Here is a 21,474-nt window from a genome sequence, read left to right on the forward strand (position 1 = left end):
CTTAGTTCCTTGATGGAACTGTTTTTTTATTCCTGTCTACGTAGTGTTCTGTTTCGGTAGGTGTCTGTAGAGCAAGAGCGTGGTGTCCTCTAGCACGCTGCATGGCACAGTCCTCAGTTTCCACTGTGGAGAAGGGCCGCATTCTCATTTCCTTCTGACTGAAAGCTATAAACACTGGATTCTAGAGCCAAAGCAGGAAAGAACTAGAAGCATGGCTATGATATTGGATAAAATCAGTCAGCACCTGTCTAATTGTCTCCACTTCCCCAGAGGAGTTGCACAGATTAGATACATTGCTGTTGAAGCTGGAATAGCGCACTAGGAACATGGGCTCCCATTTTCCTGGAAGGGGCAATTCAGGGCTACGTAAATAAGTAAAGCTCACAGAAACTTTTGCGCTGGATGTAAAACCTTCGTGTGTGTAAGCACCTGCAGAGTTCGGCACTCCTGGAGTGCTGGCAGGCAGGGTTTTTCTCTGGGAGTTTTGTGTGTAAAAACGAAATCTCATTATGGGCAGAATCAGTTTCCCCTTGTGTCACTACTAGTTAATCCATCAGGAAATACAAACTTTCATTTTATTTTTCACTAGGGATTTGATTATCAAAGCACTGAGGAACAAGTTACAAGGAGAGAATAGTTTTATAGTTGATTGCATGTGGAATTTAAGCAGATCTGATGGATCAAGGAAAAGAAAGCTTACTCTGTTACACGCCTTTTATTTGAAGGAAGTGGCTGAACTTACTGTTTTCTTTCTTCTGAATGACACACAGGAATTGTTGCTAAGCAGTTATGCCACAGTGCAAGCTGACACTGAAAATTTCTATTCAATTTTCTGACAGCCTTAAGGTTGTTTTGAGGTAAATATATTTACAGTAACAAAAGTGGCCAAGTGTAAAGAATTTTTTAAATTTTCTAAATGAAAAAATAAAGAAATATTTTAATTTTCTAAATGAATTGTTTTCATAAATTGTGTGATAAAACAACCATTTTTGGTAAGTTCTGAAGTTCTAATAATCTGGGAAATTGGAGCCACAAGTCCTGCTCAGACCTCTTTTCTCTGGCTGTCAGCTCAATCAGTGATTGTATCTTGCTAGGCAAAGCTTGATGGCATTTTTTTCTGTCTGCAAATTTGTAGTGGTTTGAGTTGTATCTTTTTTTCTGCAGTATTTCTGAAGCAGAAACAAGAACAGATTTAAATAAAAGCAGAATTCTAAGAGAAATGAATGTGAAACACCAAAAAATGCTTGGAGCACAAAAAGAATGTATCTGGGAAGAATTTTTTTTCCCCAAGAATATTTTACTAAGAGGCAGCAAAAAGAAGAAAATGTAAATAATCAGAACCCAAAGGCGCTGTTGAAAGGGATATGTACTGCCTGAAAAGGTTGTTAAATTATGTTTACTAATAAATAATCGTAAGTTTCAGGGAGATAATAAGCATAATAACAATAGGTAACCTGTAATGTACAACAATGCTCTTTTACCAGTTGTATAAATCCATTCTTGTGATGAACAGCAGCACTTACTCTGACTAAAAATAATAACAGGACCGTGTATCTTGGATCCCAGGAGACTGTTGGTGTTTTTGTAGACAGCAGACAGAAGAAAAAGGCATTTTGTCCTTTTTACCCCAAGTAATCCCACTGGAAAACTAAACATGTGCTATGAATTGATATCAACTCATGCCAGGTTACCTCCCTAAAGAGGACTGCTGCAAACACTGTTGCTACATTTCTTGGACAGCACTTTGATGGCCTGTGTGCACGATGGATATTTTATGCCGTACGCTACTGTGGAACAGTGTGCTACTGTCTGCCCCTCAGAGACCGCTGCTGAGGTGTGCCACAAAAAACTGAGAACAGCAATTTCTTTAGCCCTAGAGAGAATCTCAAATACCTGCAAATTAAAAATGTTACTGAAATATTTCTGTGTGCATGTGTGTCTGGGAAAACTGTGTTGGTTTTGTTTTTAAAAGTTTCATCCTGCAAAACAGAGAAGGTGCTTTTGTATTGCTGTGGATCCTTGCTGAACACAGGATTGAAAAAAAATATTAAGCAATATATTAGCAAGAAATATTTAGAAAAACCACAAACCTTTTTCTAATGGACCACCCTATCCAGTTTCTGTTCTTTTAAGGAAGTTTTTCCTATTCATGACTCATTTCACTCTTTGGCTAACATCAAGGGAAATGGAATAACGATTAAGCAAAGGAATGTATGTTTTTTTCTGGGTTTGTCCTTTTCTCAAAACCTTTTATGAATTTTCTGCATAACGTTGTGTAAATATATATGGATGTAGAACTTTGACAACTGTGACAAGGTAAAAAGTACACTGCTAATACTTTTTTCTTAGTAATTTTTTCTAAATGTTCCTTTTGGTTCTACAAGTTAATGTTGTGCTGGATACTCCAGTCTCCCTCTTCAGTTAAAATGACATGCTCCAGGCAGCCAATTACACAGAACTGTTAAGTGAAATTAATGAGATCACCCTAGATTACACTTTGTGTTTTATTTTCATTTTATAGGTCTGTACGAGCTGCTGGCTGCATTGCCAGCCCAGCTGCAGCCACATGTGGACAGCCAGGAAGACCTGACCTTCCTCTGGGATATGTTTGGTGAAAAAAGCCTTCATTCACTGGTGAAGGTAAACCACATTTAAGTCAGATTTTCTTTGAGAAGAGCATATGGAAAAATGTTTTGAGCGCCATCTAGTAAACCAGTGACCAAGCTGTTGCTCAGTGAAAACAAAACAGCCTTGTTTTAACTCTGTTTCTGGCAGGGTAGAAGTTGTTAAATAAGATTTTACCAAAAATACATAGATGATTTCATTTAAGAGTGTTGTTTTGGCAGTGTAATGCTAATGCAACAAACATGTGTTATTTGCCCTTGTTTAGAAAAAAAGAGTACGAAATAGTAGCAGGAAATCTGACACTTCTTTATGGTCAACATTCAAGACCTGGAGTTTAGCTTAAATAAATAAACGTTCACAGCAAAAATTAGAAGGAATATATTTTCTGAGGTCAAGTATGGCAAGAGTTCAGTAGCCACATTAATTTAAAATAATTTCCTTTAACAAAGTCAACTGAAATTCTAGTAAGCTGTTTCTTTTATTGGCTTGTCTCCATTTAATATTGTGTTTTGCTCATAAATATGCTGGACTAAAGTACAGCCTAAAATAAATTGGATGAATACTTGAGTAAAATATTATGCTACAAAAATGATCAGCAACAAGAAATCAAAGCATGCTGTGGGAGTACACAGAGCTATCCCAATAATCTTAAAATTGTGTAGAGCTGAAAAATGGGACCAATCAGCTGGTTAAAAATATTCCACTCCTACAAAACAGTAAGTATGTCTTCAGTACCCAGTACAGAGCTAATTCAAGCTGGAAGGAAATTCTGAGGTCTGAAATGAGTCAGTAGATGGTATTAACCCTTGTCATGAATATATCCAGACTTGTGCAGAATTTGTTACCCTAGTCAATTGCTGAGGAAGCTTAAAACTGGGATTATTTCTAAATGGGTTTGAAAGAATCACATTTTCCTATTTTTTTCAGCTATTTTATTCTGGAAAAAGATGTAATAATGTTGATACTTGGTCAAATGCTTGGTGATACTCTTCAAAATAAGATATAAAAGTGGACATAAATGCTCTCTGGCATTTTATATGCAAAAGCAACTAACAGTGGAACCGTGCTTGGCAATACTTGCTTGCCTAAAGAATTCCATCAACATTTCTGAAGTGCCGTGACTCCCAGACTCCTTGCGGCTTTGCTGCAGCTGTCTGTGCAGGTGGCTCAGAAGATCACTGTAAGAGGAATACCAGTCATCTCTCTGATGTAGGCTGACAGTGGTTTGCATCTAAGCAAAATGTTAGGTCAGCTGCTAAATTAGTTTTCTTTCTGGTTTGGGAATTAAAGAAGGCTGGCTAGAAAATGAGTGTGGATCTGTGAAACATTGACACTTCAACATTTGCTCTAATTTTATTCTCGAGGCAAAACCCAAACCTTTTCAAACTCCTTCACTTACTGCCTTTTGCCTCTCATTCCAAAAGAAGACAGTAGTTAACTGGTTTACTCACTTGAAGTATGCTCTCAGTTTGGAGCAGTTGGCTTTCCTAGTGGCTCTCCTGGTTGCATGCCTTGGTTACCATGTTTTTGTTTCTGTAGGGTGGGTTGGACTTACTGTAACAGAAAAGAAAGATGAGAAAGGGGATCAGTGAATGGTCACTTGATTGCAATTACAACAAGAAGGCACTGAAATATTCTAACCATCTTCATTATTTATCTTGTGCTCTGTAGGTCCAAATTTTAAACTTACACGTAACTTTGACCCTGTTGAAGCTTCTTTTAATGTCCTCTTAAGCCTCACACTATCTTAAAATAGATGCCATTCCTGAAATCTCAAAATGACATCTTTAGTGTTCACTAGTTGCCCTTTAGTACAATATATTAATTTCATTTGAGACGAAAAGTTTTTAATTACAAGAATTGAGACAAATATTAAGAGCATCTGGTCTGACCCAGTGCATGTCACAGGCTATCAAACCTCACCTTGGTTTCTGTGGAGTTCTGGTATATAAAGTAAGGTATGAAGACCTTTTGAAATGTTCATGTACCTGCTTCAAGATGGGCTTAACTGTATGTGAAACTCATGGTATTTGTTTGATCTTTAATGCATTTTTAGAAGGATTGTTCAGTGTCCTCTCAAGTTGCAGAGAAGACAGTCCCTAGCCTTTTTGGAAGAGACCTGTAAGAGCAGAAGAACAAACCCCTTTTTCCCCTGATACAAGACTTCAGGAGGGCAAAATCTTTCTTTTTGAGTTCTGGTGTCTTATGTGAGAGATTGTTTTTCCTAGCAGTAACTTCTTAAAGGCAACTTAAAAAACATTTGTACTTGCAAAGACAAATGTTTTTAATTCTGCAGACAGAGAATGATGACATATTTTGTAATAAAAAAAGAAAAAGGAAGGAAAAAATGTGCACTAGCTTTTAGCCAAGGATGTTGCGATCCTGGCATGTGGCAGTGTAGGAAGAAAATGAACATGGGTGTATTACCAATTAGCACTGATATTTCTCTAATGTATTATTTAATAAAAATTTCTACATCGATCTTCTTAAGTTACTGCTTAATAATTTCAGGTATTATAAAAGAGCTTTTTCCAAGGTTAAGAAATGGATAAAATGCTCCAAAATTATTGAAAGACTGAAGTATAAAAGGAACTTTCCACTTTTTATATCTACAGATATTCTAAGTTTTATGGGTATTTAATTACTATAGCTTTTTCTTCATGGTTGTATACTATAGCATATGGTTTGCTATTCCGGCTCTCAATACTGAAAAGAAAAAAAGAACGGAAAAAAAAAAGCCCCAAACTTTGTCTTGGAGTTCTCTTCATTCAGTATTGTTGGACAGAAATCTCTTTGAGAACTTGGATGAGCCTAAGCTGTTCTAAGAAGTCAGAAATGGAAAAGTTGTATTAGATCATCCAATCCATTCCCCTGCAAATACTGGATTGTTCCCTACAGTACATTCCTATTGTAGTTACTAAAACCAGCAAACACTGATGCAACTGTTCTTGCTGTCCCTTTTCTTCACAAAAGACTCTGTTGATTAGATTTTAGTTTAGATTTTTAGTCACCCCAGGACAACAAAGTAAAATAAAGAAGAGAGAATCCACAACTGTCGACAGTTTAGAAGGGAAAACTGGTTCTGGATAGTGTTTTTGTTTCTGCTTCTCTTATTTTGGTACTTCGTTGTCTTCTTACATGACTCTCAGATTTTACCAAAAATCTTCAGCTGCCTTATTGCTTTTTATATAGCAGAGATCCCATTAATTCTATAGGGATTTATAGGATAGAAATCTGAGGGAAAGATCCTTCATGTTAATTACAAGCATTGACGTAGCTGATACCTGAAATAGTACATGTGCTCAGCTTGGATATTTTTTAGAAAGGATAAAAACCTAATGTGCTCTAACTACTCCTTTGGATTATTTTTAGAGGAGCGGCAAGAATTTCCATGTGCGTTTGTTTGCTGTTAGTGCACCAGACACGTTTTACTGTTTGTCTGTTTAGCACCAGGATGAAGCTTCCACTCACACGGTTGCCTTAAACATTTCTGGTTGTGGATGTAATGCTCAAGAATTGAGTAAACTTTTCTGTTGCACAGCTACCAAAGTATTTCATAACCAATTGCAGTTTGTTTTTGGCCAACTCAATACTGTACTTTCCGTTATAAAAAAGAAGCTGCAGCAAGTGGCATTGCACTTTCTCTTGATAGGGAAGAGTTTGTACATTCTAAAAGCTATATGTTGCACTAGGGAAAAAAAAGCAACCTACTGCAAAAGTAAGGAATATTTGGTGAATCAAGTCTGATTTTATTGTAACTGCATAGTATTTTGATATCTGGCCCTGCAAAACCTTAATTTGTGCAAATTTTCTTAGTTTCACCTGGATATGATTTAAGAAAGTATATTTTCTATGTGCTAGAGTTTGACCATGTAAATTGCTAAAAACATATCAAAAATAAACTAGTCAGTTATATCCTGGTGAAATTTCTTTGGCGTGTAAATTGAATTACATGATTACAGAGCCCAAATTTTATAGTCATTGTGGTATAGGCATTGGAAATTTTCATGTGAATACTCAGATTTTTCAATATGTAAATGTAGATGGTTTCAGTATACTGAGGTTCCATTTTTGGCAATAAAAAAATAATGATAGTATTTACAAAAACTAAGTTGACTAAGGCAAAGCAAAAGGGATTGATTTGATACATCTATAATGATAAAATCAACTACCTGCAGATGATGTACTAAATCTTCAGTCCATGAACTGTCCATGGGAAGAGATGTGCAGGTTATTTTGGCGTTTGTGAAAGCTCACATGGTGTAGCTTTCCCCTACCCTGTGATATGTCAGCTGTTCTGCAGCCAACTCCAGGTATGTGCCGCCCAGATCATGTGCATTCACCTCCCGTGTTGTGTATCCAAATGGTGCATGCTCCTGCCCAGTCACAAGCTCAGGCATCCAAAGATTTGGATCTTCTTCCCATAAGAATGTAGAGAGAACGGACTTCTGATTTTATCAGTTGTGATATCAATCAACTGATTGTCCTGAATGTGTTGTTTAGTGTTTTTGGTGAGGATGATCCATAGATGGAGGGAACGATGTCTGAGTGTGCCTGAAAAGTAGATGGTGGCTGAGGAAAATGTATTAGGTAGTATAAGATCTGAGGATGACACAATAAAAAATGAAGGTTGGTGATCATACTGAAATAGAGCTGGCTTTCTGCATGGAAGGCTGATGATGGAATATGTTGACTACTTCTGCACTTCAAGTTTGAAACTGACATTTAAATACTTCTTGCTGAACATTCAAAACTTTTTGTTTTCCCATTACTTTGTTCTTCATATGTAATTTCTCTAGAAGTAATATTAATACAATCTTCATAATTTATTGTTCAATTTGTCTATTTCTGCATGTCTCGAGACTTTTTTTTTTTTTTTTTTTTTCTATTAATCATATAGAAGAGGAAGAGAGCAGGGTTTGTTTGTGAGGGGATTTTGGTGGCTAATATGTTTGTACCTGCTAAGGCAATGGTGAGAGTTGTGGGTAGACAAAACCAGTCGCCTCAGAAGGAGCTTAGAGAAGCTCCATAACTCAAGAACTGCAAACCTGGAATATGCACTAGAAGAGAAAGTGAGACTAGGGTTTTGTACCTAACCTCGGTTTATCTAACAGAGTGAGAGGGTTGTGGTTTGGGGGGAAAGCACTGGAGCATTGGAGAGATGTATGGACCACCTTGAAGTGGGTGGAATCATTGAAACTGATTGCTCAGTCAGAAAAATGCCTCTTTGATATTTGAAATCCTTAAGGCTCTTTAGTGCTGAGTTCTCAACCGTATTTCTTTTTAAAAAGCTGTACCTCCCCAGTAAAGGGAATAGGCTGCAGTTCTCTAAATTCATGTGGAGGTCTGAAGTGCTGTTTGCCTTGGAGATAGGAAAAATGAAGGGAAAGGCAAGTGTGACTAAGGATTTACCACCTGGGTGTCAGGAGGAGGAAGTGTGAATGTGGAGGAGGTGGTTGATAGCCAGTAACAATTCATGGCCAATGAAATTTAATTATTCTTCATACTTCAAAGGAGAATCCAGCAAGCTTGATTCATATTTTATAGTTTACATCCTTCAGTCACAGAAAGCAAGCACAGCCTCCTCACAGCAGAAGTAAAGCGATCACTCTTGTAATGCAGACTGTCCAAACAGTGCACAGATGTGGTCTGTTGTGCTGGTGTGGAAACTTTTGCTATTTCTGGCAAGTGGAGAAGGAATTTACTATAGTTGAAATCATTAATAATGATGAATTAGATAATAGGTGGCAGTTATTGGTCATTCTTTAAGTCCAGATCATCAGAGACTGAGGAAATCTCAATTTTTGTAATGATGTCCTTGTTCAGTGAAAGTCTCTTGTTGAAATATGTTTGGTTCAGTCTTGCCTTAATTCCTGTTGGTAAAACACAGTACAGTTTCCAACTCTAAAGAGCTACCTAGCAGTAGGTAGTGGGGTGTATGCGACAGTATTAGGATACTGAATCTACAAAGATGTATTAAAGTTGCATGGAAGAAATTAAAGACTTTTTCTCATTATTTTTCTAATTTTCTGGAGAGTAAGGTTGATCTCTTTAATTTTTGGAGCTTCCTTCTTGGGTTTTATGTACAGAATATATATGGCAGCATGCCAGAATTTCAGTACTCATCTCATCCAAAGTATTTGTAGGTAATGGTCTAATTAATATACCAAAATACAAACTTGCTACATGCTTTCTACTTACCTAAAGCTCAAAATTATTGGGAAAATAATTCTCTACAAGAAAGCCTCTTGATGACTGACAATAATTTGCATTTGTATTTGGAGTAATTACCACTGAAGCAATGAGTCATTTTGCTTCCATCAAAATTATTAAACTTTAAAGAAGTGTAATGCAAGGTGTTACTCCTCATGAAATGCCACATAAAGTGTTACTTTTGAAGCCAAAGGGATTTTTTGAGACTTGCTCAATTGCCAGCAACTGAAATCTTTAGGTAAAGAGATCACTCTTAGCTGGAGGGAGTCAGCTGCCTTTAAACTTAATTTCCATAGGAACAGTGATCAGATTAATCAAAATAAAGCAATTGAGGTTTTATAGAAAATAGTACAGGATCTTTACTTTATTCAGGCTGATATTGCTTCCATGAAAACATTAGGAAAAAAAGGTAGCTAGCAGCCAGGCATTGAGCAAATGATTGCTTCTCTTGTTGAGATTCAGGTGTTCTGGTCACTCTGTGTGTGGTGAATTCTTTGACTTGTTTCTGCTTTTGTAATATAAAAATGCAGGTAATAACTATCAATATCAATATCTAATCAGGTAATAACTGGACAAAAATAAAAATGGATTCCTTTTGAAATAATAGCTAAATCCCCCAACCTTCCATGTTTCTTCTCTAAGTAAAGACAAAGTTGTTTTTCCATGTGTGTTCACTCATACATATCTGTGCTTGTTTTTGCCTTCAATTAAGTAAAAAATGCACCTCCTATTTATTTAGGCATAGCTTTAGATGGTGTAGCCTCATTTGTAGAAGAATGCAAGTTAGGGCCAAGTGGACGGAATAATGCAGCTGTGAAATGTGGATCCTATGTGATGGTTCAACTACAAATATTTGTTACATTTGTAGCTAGTATGTAATTTACTAGGAAGTAGATGACTGGTGGACATAAATAATCACTTTGTCCTTCTATATGAAGTCTGTTGAATGAGTTCTCCTCTGGTAAATACTTCTTTTGTGGGGTCTTTTTAATGTATTTTTATTTTGTATTTTTTGGTAGAAATTTAACTGAACATCTAGTGTTAACTTCTTTTTCAGGAGTTTAGACATTTGGTGTCTAATCATTTCAGTTTCTACATCAGAACTGCTAATGTGTTTAGTAATAGGCACTTGCAACTTTTCATCTAGATTTTTCTGAGGAAGTCCTGTTCCTGTCATCAACTCCTCTATCAGCCCACTTCGTTAAAAATAATAAAAAACTGAAGATCACATCCAAAAAGGATCAAATTGTCTTGTTGACAGTTTAGTCTCATAAAAGCTGTAGAAATTAGGTTGATATCAGAAGTCTCTACAGGTGGGTGTACCAACAAACTATTAAAATGAAAAATAAAGCAGATAAGCTTATTAAATCAGAGGTGTGAAGTGTTTGTCTTTGAGTATTACTTGAAGCTTGTGAATAAATCAGTGCTTTGGAATGTGAAAAAACTTTGGTTTAGGTTAAAGTCCAGACAGAGGCTTTTTTTTGGATCAGTGGTAATTGATTTAAAGTTTCTGCTGGGAAACCTCCAAAGAGTAGCAGAAATTCAGCCAAAATGTACTGGACATAAAATAAGAAAATCAATCCTTCTAAGATAAATAGTTTGTAATTTCATTGTTACCAAGGGGGCAGTGTACCAGCCTGGTGACCAAACTGGTACAGCAGTTCAAAGAGAGCTTTTAGAACCAAAATCTATGCTCATGCCCAGATTTTTCTTGTCTTACAAAGCTTGTGCAGTATTTACTTAACCAAAGTGATACATTTTTTGTCTATGATACTGAGACTAATGAAAGGTCTCATAAGCTGCTCACTAATAGTCTGATAAATCCAAGACGTCCAAGGATAATGTAATTTTAAACTGTTTTTCTACAGTGTTCTTTTTCCTTGGATCAGAAATTTTGTGGCAGAACATGTGAGGGAGTGTTTAAAACAATTTTTTTTGTTACTGTCTTGGACTATTTTCCTTTTAAGAACAGAAAGTCATAACTACCCAAACCAACTTCTGCAGTGTGAAAACATTGTAAGAGTTAAGAAGGATGGGATGTGATAGTTACAAAATCTCTCTGAAGCATGGAAACTGATACAATAAGATTTAATAAAAATTGTACTTTTAAGATCCAGAAAATATGCTTGCCAGTGTTTCCTACCAGCAGGTTTTGTTACTGCTTATATTAGCTTTCCTTCTTTTTTTTGGGAGTCTTGGTTGTATCCTTTCTCCTTCTAATTCTCGTGAAGTTCATTTGTAGTGTTCACTAATATTTGCTATGTTACGTGCATATTCACTGTCTTTCCTGGGTATGAAATATAGGAATGTAACCATGGGTTTTACTGATCTTTTTTCTTTGTTCTTCTGTGTTGCCCTAAGCACTTAAAAAAGCCCAAACCAAAGCCAACCCTTTTTTTCAGTTCTTTCTATTTTAACTCCTTTCCTCCTTTTTGAAGCATGGGGAGAACACCATAGTATGGTAGGTGTGCACTATTCCTTTAGACTATGTATGGCACTGTTTGCATAGCAGTGTTCTATTAACCACAGGTGGTTTTCTCTAACAGCCATTTCTGTGTATCTTTGTACAACCCAGTGCTCACCTTGCGTGTGCAGTGGTGTCAGTGAAGTTCACTTCAAACATCGGTTACGTTGAGAGCTGCACCATGTAAGTGCTTAACATACCAGTACTGTCCACCTGGTGCACAGTCACTGCAGATTAACCAGTTAGGAGCTGTATAAATAAGATTTCAGAGCATGCAAAGAATAAAGCTTACTTCCTGTTCAAGTGTCATGGGTTGACTTTGGCCAGATGTCGGGTACCTATGAAAGCTGTTCACTCACTCCTCTGCAGTTGGACAGAGGAGAGAAAATTTAGCAAACAGTTAATGGATTGAGATAAGGACCAGGAGAGATCACCCACCACATACCATCAAGGACAAAACAGGCTTCACTTAGAGATACAACGTGAATTTGTTGCCAACAAAATTAGAGAAGGATAATGAGAAGTAAAAGTCCTTAAAAACACCTTCTTCCCACTCCTCCCTCCTTCTCAGCTCTACCTCCTACCCCAGTGGCACAAGGAAATGGGGAATGGGGTTATGGTCACTTCATCACCCAAGGCTTCTCCTGCTGCCCAGGGAGAAGAGTTGTTCCCTTGCTGAACCATGGGGTCCCTCCCATGGGAGACAGTTCTCTGTGAACTTCTCTAGCATGAGTCCATTTCATGAGCAACAGCTCATGTGAATTGCTGCAACATGAATCCATCCCACAGGATGTTCCCTGTTAAACTGCTGCAGCGTGGTCACTCTTCCATGGGGTGCAGTCCTCCAAGCTGCCTGCTCCAGCCTGGGAGAAGGGGCCCCTCTTTCCACAGGTCTCCTACTGGACCATAGCCTCCTCCAGGCATCCACCTGCTCCAGTATGGGCCCCTCCACAGGCTGTGGATGGATCTCTGGATCTCCCATGGATCTCCATGGGCTACAGGAGCACAGCTGTATCACCATGGTCCTCGCCACAGCCTGCAGAAGAATCTCGACTCCAACACCTAGAGCACCTCCTCTCCCTCATTCTCTACTGACCACGGTGTCTGCATGGTTGTCCTTCTCACATGTTTTTAATCCTGCTCTTCTCTATATGGAATTAATACTGTGCCACAAACTTTGTTTTGATTTCTTCTTAAATATGTTAACGCTGAGGCGTTACCACCACTTCTCGTTGGTCTAGCCAGTGGCATGTCCATCTTTGGAGCCATTGGGGATTGGTTCTGCTGGACATGGTGAAAGCTTCTAGCAGCTTCTTACAGAAGCCACCTCTGTGGACCACTCCCCCCTAACAACAACCTGGTTTTGCAGGCCATGCAAAACCTTGACAGCAAGCCAAGGATGAGTAATTTATTATGGGCAATTGCTGTAACTTAACTGTGCCTTCAATACAATAGCAAAACCTAAATGTACAGTTTCACTCTGACGTAACATCTCCAGTATGGTGACATAGTCTGTTTCTGTGCTACAGAGGAAAGGGCTTCATGCTTTCTTGATCCACCTGAACCACTCTGAGGTATCAGTGGTGTAAAAAAAAATCTTTCTTATTCCTGTGGTGTCATTGTGTGGTCTAAAGTTAGAGCTGTCTTGGTTTTGTTTTCAAAAAACACTGGTGCCTCAGTGGGCCATTTAGAGTAGCACATGCATACCCTGTGGTCAGGTATTTTCTGTCTTCCCCGACTCTTAAAATCAGTTTTTTCCTATGTGTGTTCTCCCATGTATGTCTGCAGGCTTCTTCTATTTCTTGTCTACTAAATAACACTTGGATTAATTCCTTGTCTCTTAGGAAAATTAAGACCGTGAGTGTAGGAAGAGGAAATATTTGTATGCCATGTTAACATGGCTATATACATTCTTAGGGGAAACATTTCTTTTGCCTAGTGTGCTACATTGCTTTCATGTGTTTGCAAAGTTACACTATTTCATTAGATGCAAACTAGCTGATAGTCCATCAGTGCTGGAATTGAAGGTATTTTGAGATTTGCCAAGTGTAGCAAATACCAGGACAGGAAGACTCCTCTGTCTTGGCTGCAGAGGTGCACTAAGGGATGGATGCAGCCACTGCTGAGCACCTGCACCAGTAGCCAATTGACCAGAAAGGCTACCACAGGCAGAGCAGTGCCTCAGCCAGCACAAGCACCAGTGGTGCTCATATGAAATAAAAGTACAGCCTGGTCCTGTTTCTCATCTCCAGCTGATGAAGGCACTGCTGACAACACACACCCTGCTGCTCTCTAGATTTCTAAACAGAACCATGTTTGTAGATTCCTCAAATACCACCACAGGTGTTGAGTCCAGCTAAATAGCCATGCCTGTGGCCCAAGATCTTTACCCAGCCACAGGTTAAGACTGTTAAGTCCTTCTAGATAAGGGTCTCCTCTTATTTGCTGGCTATGCCATTAGGGAAATACAAACATACTCTTTTCATCATTTTCTGGACTGGGATCTCACACAGAGAGACGTATACCCAACAATGTTATTATCAATAAGATAATGAGCTATTTGGACTTCTGAATTTTGTTGCTTTTTAAAAATTTCATTATCTATAATTCACACTCTACTAGATGCATCAGCATAACCCTCTTGATCCTTCTGCTAGCCAGTGCTTCAGAGCTGTTTGTTTCAGAGAATCTTAATGCTAAGTTGACACTTCATGCTCTCTCCTTCAATTTTAGGTTGTTTTCCCTCTGATTTTGGTCATGCTGCCTTTCTCTTTCACTCTGTTTCATAGAGCACTAACATGAAATCATTGCTTCCCAGAAGAGGAGATTTTGAATCTTGGAGCCACTGACTTTTTTCTGCCCCAGGGGCTCAGGTATAGCCTGACTCTATGAAGAACATGATGTCTACAGAGTGGAGAGCATGGAGGGTAGAGAGTTTTGTCTGTCGGAAATTAAATCTGTATTATGTCTCCCTATCTCTTTCCAACTTTTCTTGTTGGATTTTGCTAGCAATCACAACCTGCACATGGTGTATGTGTACAGTGATTTCAGTTATTCACAAACATGACTACCTCAATTGTATTTATAGTAAGAGTTAAAAAACACCCCAGTCCTGCCTGCTATAAATGCTAGGGATTATGTATGGGATAGCCTTGAGTACTGCTTTATATTCACTATGGATATCATCTTCATAAAGTATTTTCAATTTTAATGCGCTTTACAGATTGGGTTTCGTGGAAAAGAACAGTTTTTGTTGAGATTTAGTGTTTAAATAATCCAATAATGACACTGCAGACATACACAGCTTTAATCAGGATCAAACCATAAATCAGGGTGGAATTTTGAATTTCCAAGTTTCAAACATTCTAGGAAAAAAGTAACCCATAATTGTCATCATGTTAATTGGCATCTGAAATACTAAGCTGATCATACTGAAGTTTAGTGTATCATTAAAGGCTAACTACAAATCATACCCTAGCACATGCCAAGCAACAAAGCTTTTGTAATCGTGTGCCTATGTGCTTTCATTTGGAAACATACCCTTTTGACCAATTTCTAACTAATAATCTGACTAAGTTTTATTATCTTCTCCCAAAGGGGAAGCAATATTTTCCTTTTGTGGTGTACCAGGAAACTATAGAGGAACACCTATGTGTAACTTGATCCTGTGTTCTGTCCTGCTTCTGCTCTTTCTCTTTTTGTTTTTGGAATATTGGTCCTTCAACTTATTAGAACCGGATTAATTTATATTTATTTATTTTTTATTGCTAAATTAATTTTTAATGTATGAAAGCCCTTTAATTCCCTTTGTGTTATGTGCATTTATTACCCCTTCATAACTATTCTGTTATGGCTTCTCCGTGAGCGTGTCATCCCGGTTTTCACTTCAGTTTTTCCAATGATTTAATAATGTAGTCAAGAGTGACCTCTCATGCACTTGAGGCTGGTCATTTAAAGATGGCTATGGTTAAAGTACTTAACTATATTTTGATTGAGATGGGGGAACTCAAATGGCTTAAGCTGGATCATTATTTTTGAGCTCGTTCTATCAAGGGTAAATTGGCATTTTTGCACAATAGAAAAGGAAATTTGTTGCCTTTTGGTTCTGTTAATGTTATGATTTATGGCATAAAAATGTAAAACAAGACATGCTGGATAATGATACTCTTGATATTATTTAAATTTTTACTAGTTTTGTGTTCAAATGCAGTGTAAACCAGGCTAGGTCATGCTAGCTAATGTTTCGGTTGAATCCTATTGGAAAAAGGGAACTGGAGCTGGGGAACAGTTCCAGGTTGGAAACTGTCAGGAAATCTTTTGGCATTTCAACAGTTGATAATTTTGTGTTGCTGGTCTGTGTATTTTATAGCTCCTTATTACCTGAATGAAATTGCTAAATTTATCCCTATTTTTTTTTTTTAATGGTAGGAGTATCAATGCAGCTCCCTTATCTTTGTTACTCTTGTCTCCTCATTGGGCAATTTCTGCTGTTTTCTACCAGCTTTCCAATATTTAAAGATATGGCATGGCTGTAATTTTGTACACCTGTGCAAATACATTTGTGTTACCCCTTCCAATATAAAAATAAATTAATATGTTTGCTTTGATTTGAAGCTTCCTGTGAAACAGGTTTGTATGTTTAGATGATTTAGCGCAGAACTTGAAGTGCAGTGGTCTGAAAAGGTATGGGGAAATGGCAGTAAATCTCTCCTAAATTACTGCAGTTTTCTTCCAATATTTTGTCATTATTTTTCATATTTTTCTTTATCCCACAGCACACGTTGCACTTAAGTGTTAGTGTTTCTCCGTCCCCTACAGGGAAGGTTGAGAATTAGTCCTGTCCTTTAACACTGTTGTAATTTTCTGGTTGAACTTACTTGGGACATTTTACTCCTAACACATTTTTGTATCCTTTTAAGTAAAATTAAGGTGCTGTCTTCATGTCTTTTTAAATTAAAATTGTTGCTATAAATCTTGTTTGTTGGTATTAATTGATTTATTAGAATCTCTTTGTTTTGATTTCCATGCAGTTTAAATTGTAGCCTGGCCCCTGGCTGCAGTGTGCAGGTCTCAGCAGCTTCTCTTCTCACATTCTGTGCCTTCTGAAGTACTCACTGCAAGTCTTCTGTTACTGGTTTTTATTGATCTTAACTTTGCCCCACTATTTACATATTTTCTCCACATTTTTCAATTTTTCTTCACCTATTTTTACCATTATTCCCAGAAAAAAAAAGTGACTCTGTATCTGTCCCACATTGTCCAAGGTCTGTTAGGTATGTTGCGATCTGCTTGGAAAGCTTTGTGATCAATTGCCTCTTTTAGAAACTAGGGAAGATTTGAATGCAAAGCATGTCTTCATAGGCGTTCTTTGCTTTCATGGCCATGATCTCATTAAAGAGCATTTAATGTTTAACTTTACAGTGGTGACTTGTCCTAATAGTCTTCAGTGTGGACATAATGTTTGTGATTAATTGTTTCCTGTTTGATTTTGCTTGGGTTTTTAACATAGACCGTATGTAGGCATAGGGAGATGGGAATGGCAATGTTTTTAGCTCCCTTGCATGTTGGCAAAGACTGGTAGAGACTTTGCTTGGTACATTTAAGCACCTTCACATGCAGCAGCTTTTCTTTGTCTGTCTGTCTTGCCTAAGGTTGATGTATGGGGGAGTATACCTCTAATGGCTTTTACATTTGAAGTTTTTCAGCACTGTTTATTTCTATGACTTAAGTCTCCTGCAGTTTTAAGTACAGAATTAACTAAAAATTAATTTCTAGATTTCATATTTGAGAAACTGCATTAATGCTTAAGGTTACTCCTTAGTATCTGTTTATAGTTAACCTCTTTTCAATTAATTATTGTGAATATATAAAAAGTATTTACTCTACTCTGTTATTTTATTAGGGTTTTGGATTGGGATCCAGTGTTTGTGGGACTTCAATGCAGTTTTAACAAAAGTTGTGTTTACAACAGAATTTTGCTCTGATGATGGAGGCCTTCAATAAAAGGGATTTCTGTTTTATTTGATACTTCAGAGTATCTTCTTTTAAAAAGTGGCAGATTTTTCTTGAGGCAATAGTAATTAAATTGTAATTGTGTTTTGCATGTGTATGAATGCCTAAAATGTCAGGTTTTTTATTCCTATCTGTAAATTTTCATATATATAGACATGCAGCTTCCCATCTCAGTGTTTTTCTTAAAATGTAATTTATAAGGGAAAAGCATAATGTTGTGAATTATTTGGTTTTTATGGTGTTGTTGATTTTTGTCTTTGCATCCAAGTTTTTTTGATTATGTGACCTATGCTGTATCATGACTTGTTGCACAGGATGTAGAAAAAGCAGAAAGTGAGCTGCATGTTTCTCACATCGCACAAATTGTACTGACCCCACTAGATGGTGCTAATTGATAAATGTATGTCTGTGTATATTTTTATATATATATATATATTTAATTTTAGCTCTGTGCACAAATGTCCATATCCATGTGAATGAAGTTTGGGTTTTGAATGGGTTAATTCTGTAACACTGAGCTGCACAGAAGGGATCTCTTCAGGGAACCTGAATTGAATTCAGTCTTGGACTAACTTGCATTGAGTACAGACTGTAAGGATGATGTTTACTGTACTAAGCAGAAATAAACCAAACTCTTCATGATTTAAAGTTGTCAGTCCCTGGTTGAATAGTAAAACTGGAAAAGCCCAACTCTATACCAAAGTGTCTTAGCCTGTATGCAGAAAATCCTGTTTTCTTCTATTCATATTTAATTGGCATTTCTCTAGGATCTTAATTCTGCAGGGAATGGAGCTTGCTGAAAAAAGCAACCATCTGACAATCAAACGAGTAGTTTAGCTGTTGTTCCTGTTAGAATTGTGTTTACTCAGTGAGCAGGGTTAGGAAAATTCTTTCCTTTGGATTTCTATTGTTAACAGAACAGTGGAAGTCACTTGCTTTTGGAAAAAAGTCTCCAAATTTTGTTCTGTGTAATGACATAAAAATAACATCAGTTTGAATTTGATGTTTTAAAGCAATATTATCAGAAGACATTAAATTTACAGATCAGAACTTTTATAGGTAAAAACATTTGTGGGAGAATTAGATCCTTTTAATGTTTATATAAGTGTAGGTGTTTTCTGAAAGAATACATTGAGACATTTGAGGCATTATTGAGGTAAGTATTAAATCTAGGCACATACTTGTTTTGTTTCTAGCCTCTAAATTAAATCCTAAACTTAGTCTTTAAGGAAGCTTGCTAGCAGTGAACTGGGGACCTGCTCTTATTGCACAGTGTTTCTACACTTTATTTGCAGATTTCCAAAGGCAATTCTAATCTCTCAGTTCTGTCTCATGTTAAAGTTTCTTCTTTCACTGTATTTATTTGACAAAGCAGGACCATACAGTTGTTAATTTAAAACCTGACCTGTTACCTTTTTATTTGGAAAAGTACTCTTTTAATTTAATTTAATTTAATTTTTTTCAACATGCTATCTCCATTTTCTTATCAAGTTACCTGTTCAATTTTCTAATTTGAACTTTGGGAGTAATGTAACATGAATGGGTATTGGTATTGGCACAGAAAGTATTGTAAATTTTTTTTTGAATTCACTTTATGGCTCTTTCTTTTCTAATCAACATACAGGCATAAAGCACTAGGAAATAATGGAATATTGGTTTGGGTTTTTTAAAGTTGCTGAATCAGATAATCAAACTCGATCACCAGTCATGAAGTGTTCATGATTGCCATTTTTCCAGATGAGCGTTGTTGCTGGTATGTTTTCTGCTTAGAAGGATTTCAGATAATGATAGATTCTTGCAGTGCTGTGATCTTTGTTGTTTACATTTCAGCACCATCTCCACTTTTGTTTCCTTCCTTATTCCATTCATACTTATCAGTATAACTATGCTTATCTATTTTAGAATTTATATTTTTTTTAAGTATTCAAACCTGATATTCAGGATAAAAGAATGATTTTATTTTTCTAAGGAAAAACTCTTCCTCTCAAATTCGTAAAGGTCTTTTTTTTTTATTTGATTTATTTCTTAAATAGAAATATCTACTTTATATAAATATAGACTTTTGTATTTTTAAAAATCTGACCAATACCAAGACTTGAAATTTTAAATTTCTGATGTTTTAGATAAATTATTATATTACTACGTTGGATTATACATAGTAACTCAAATTTGTTAGGCATACATTTTACAAGGCTTTGTTGCATTACTTAGACACAATCAGGTGATACCTGAAAAGGAAATATTTAATTGAGAAAAAATGAAAGGCGTCCTTAAAGAAAAAACAAAACCCAAAGTTTATTTTCGAATGTAGGATTGAAATAATAGAGATGTGTCTGTCTTTTTCTGATAATTTTTATTTGAAATCTTTCATTATTATTTTAGAATTTTTACTTGAACTAATTTTTAGTTCATTATTGCTTGAAGTAAATGTTTTTCATCAAGGTTTGTATTTAGAATCATATAAACAGTTGTTGGATTATTGCAGTAAATGTTGTTTCCATATCTGTTTCATTACAACTGTGCAGCTTTTCTGTGTACTCTTCCTCAAAACTGAAGGGCTTCAGTGGGAGTTACAACTCCATTCTTGCTTGCATTAAGTATTCTTTAAATAAAAATATATTTTAAAAGTAACTTAGAAGCAAATATTTTCTGATATATTTGACATATAAACAAATATTACAGTTGGTCATACATATGTCACTATCAGTAATTGAAATACCAAAAAATTGTATGCTTACAGTACTTTTTTCTAAAGAGATGTCCTTTTAGTGGTATTGGTTTGGAAATCAAATACACTTTTTGTCTGTGATTAGTCATGGTTTTCCTTTTGGTGTTGAGGAAACTGATGCTTAGTTCTCTTGGTAATGTGCTTTTAAATCTTTGGATAAAAAATGGTTATAATTCTGAGTGCTGTTATCATTTAACTTTGCAGTCTCATATATGTGACTTTGAGAATTTTGCTGTATGTGTGCTTCAGTTTGCTGTGTCTGCAATACTGCACAAAGTTTCTTGAGAGTTGAGTCAGAATTTTTGATTAAAGATTTGGTATCTTGTATGGTGAATGATGAACCCTGATTTTAACCCTAGGAAGAGAGAGAAATAGACACTTAGTGAGCCCACCTCAAATCCTGTCTTCCATTTAAATCTGAATGCTTCCATTTGAAAAGTGTTTCTATTAAAGTAATAATGCTGAGGGGAGGAGGAGCGAGCATCAAAGTGGGAGTGTGTAGACAGAAGGGCCATAAACTGGGAAGAGCAATTTGAGACCTGGAATCCTGAGTTCAGTATTGCTCTAATGAAATATTTCCCTCAAACTTTTACCAGTTTTAACATGTGTTTACACAGGTCAGTGTGTGCTTTTGGGTGAAGAGAATTGTTATACTTTTATCAAATTCTGACTTGTACTATTCAGACTGGGACATGATGGGTTTACTCCTGAGATTTTATTTGAAAATGTATTTATGAATGGTAATGCATTAAAATTGTAGGGATCTCTCAGCATCCACAGACTGCTGTTTGAAAACTGCATGTTTCAAAGGGAAAAAAGTCTGATGTTGTTCTGTTCTTTCTGTTCAGGAACCTCATGTCCTTAGCTCACATAAGAGAGCTTCATTCAGATTTGGAATTGTTCTGATGCTCCTTCCTTTGGAATTGGGGTTAAAAGTACAGAAAAACAATTTTGAAAATACTGTATACAGTAGCCATGTAGACTGTTTGGCTCTAAAGGGGCAGGGAAATTTATTTTGGAGCAAGTGCAACTTGTTTAGCTTTGGTCTGAACTTCCTCTGTCTATCTAGGGACCCTTTTCCTATAAGCAAAGTCATCAAAACCTTTCCTTATTACTGACAAAAAAAGGCCCATTTGAATGAAGTCTGTGAAATCTCATATAATAGGACCTTTATTTTTTTGTATAAGGAACAATGAATTCAAAGTGAATTTTTTTTCAAGTAAAATAAACATTTTTAGAAACTCTGCATGAATAAGTGGGTTTGTAGCCAGTATTTAATCTGTTTTGCTTACCATAGCAAAAATAAAATAGCAAATGCTATTACCATATTGCCTCCTTTTAGCAACAAATGGAGAAGGAGAATTGCCATCCTTTAGTGGGTGTGGGGAAAAAACATACTGACAAAGAACAAGGAAAAGGCTGAGGTACTTAA

At 36.5% G+C, this 21,474-nt stretch overlaps 1 protein-coding gene across 2 annotated transcripts in view; it reads left to right on the top strand.

The window, feature by feature from the left end:
* MPP7 (MAGUK p55 scaffold protein 7) overlaps window positions 1-21,474 on the top strand; it is a 150,109-nt gene that overhangs the window by 52,477 nt on the left and 76,158 nt on the right. For both annotated transcript variants that reach the window (XM_058831589.1, XM_058831590.1), the window contains one exon: window positions 2,522-2,640. In XM_058831589.1, the coding sequence (XP_058687572.1) occupies window positions 2,522-2,640 (119 nt within the window). The remainder of the gene's footprint in view (window positions 1-2,521; window positions 2,641-21,474) is intronic.

Source organism: Poecile atricapillus, chromosome 2 (genome assembly GCF_030490865.1).
Source record: "Poecile atricapillus isolate bPoeAtr1 chromosome 2, bPoeAtr1.hap1, whole genome shotgun sequence".
In the NCBI taxonomy this organism is placed as follows: domain Eukaryota; kingdom Metazoa; phylum Chordata; class Aves; order Passeriformes; family Paridae; genus Poecile; species Poecile atricapillus.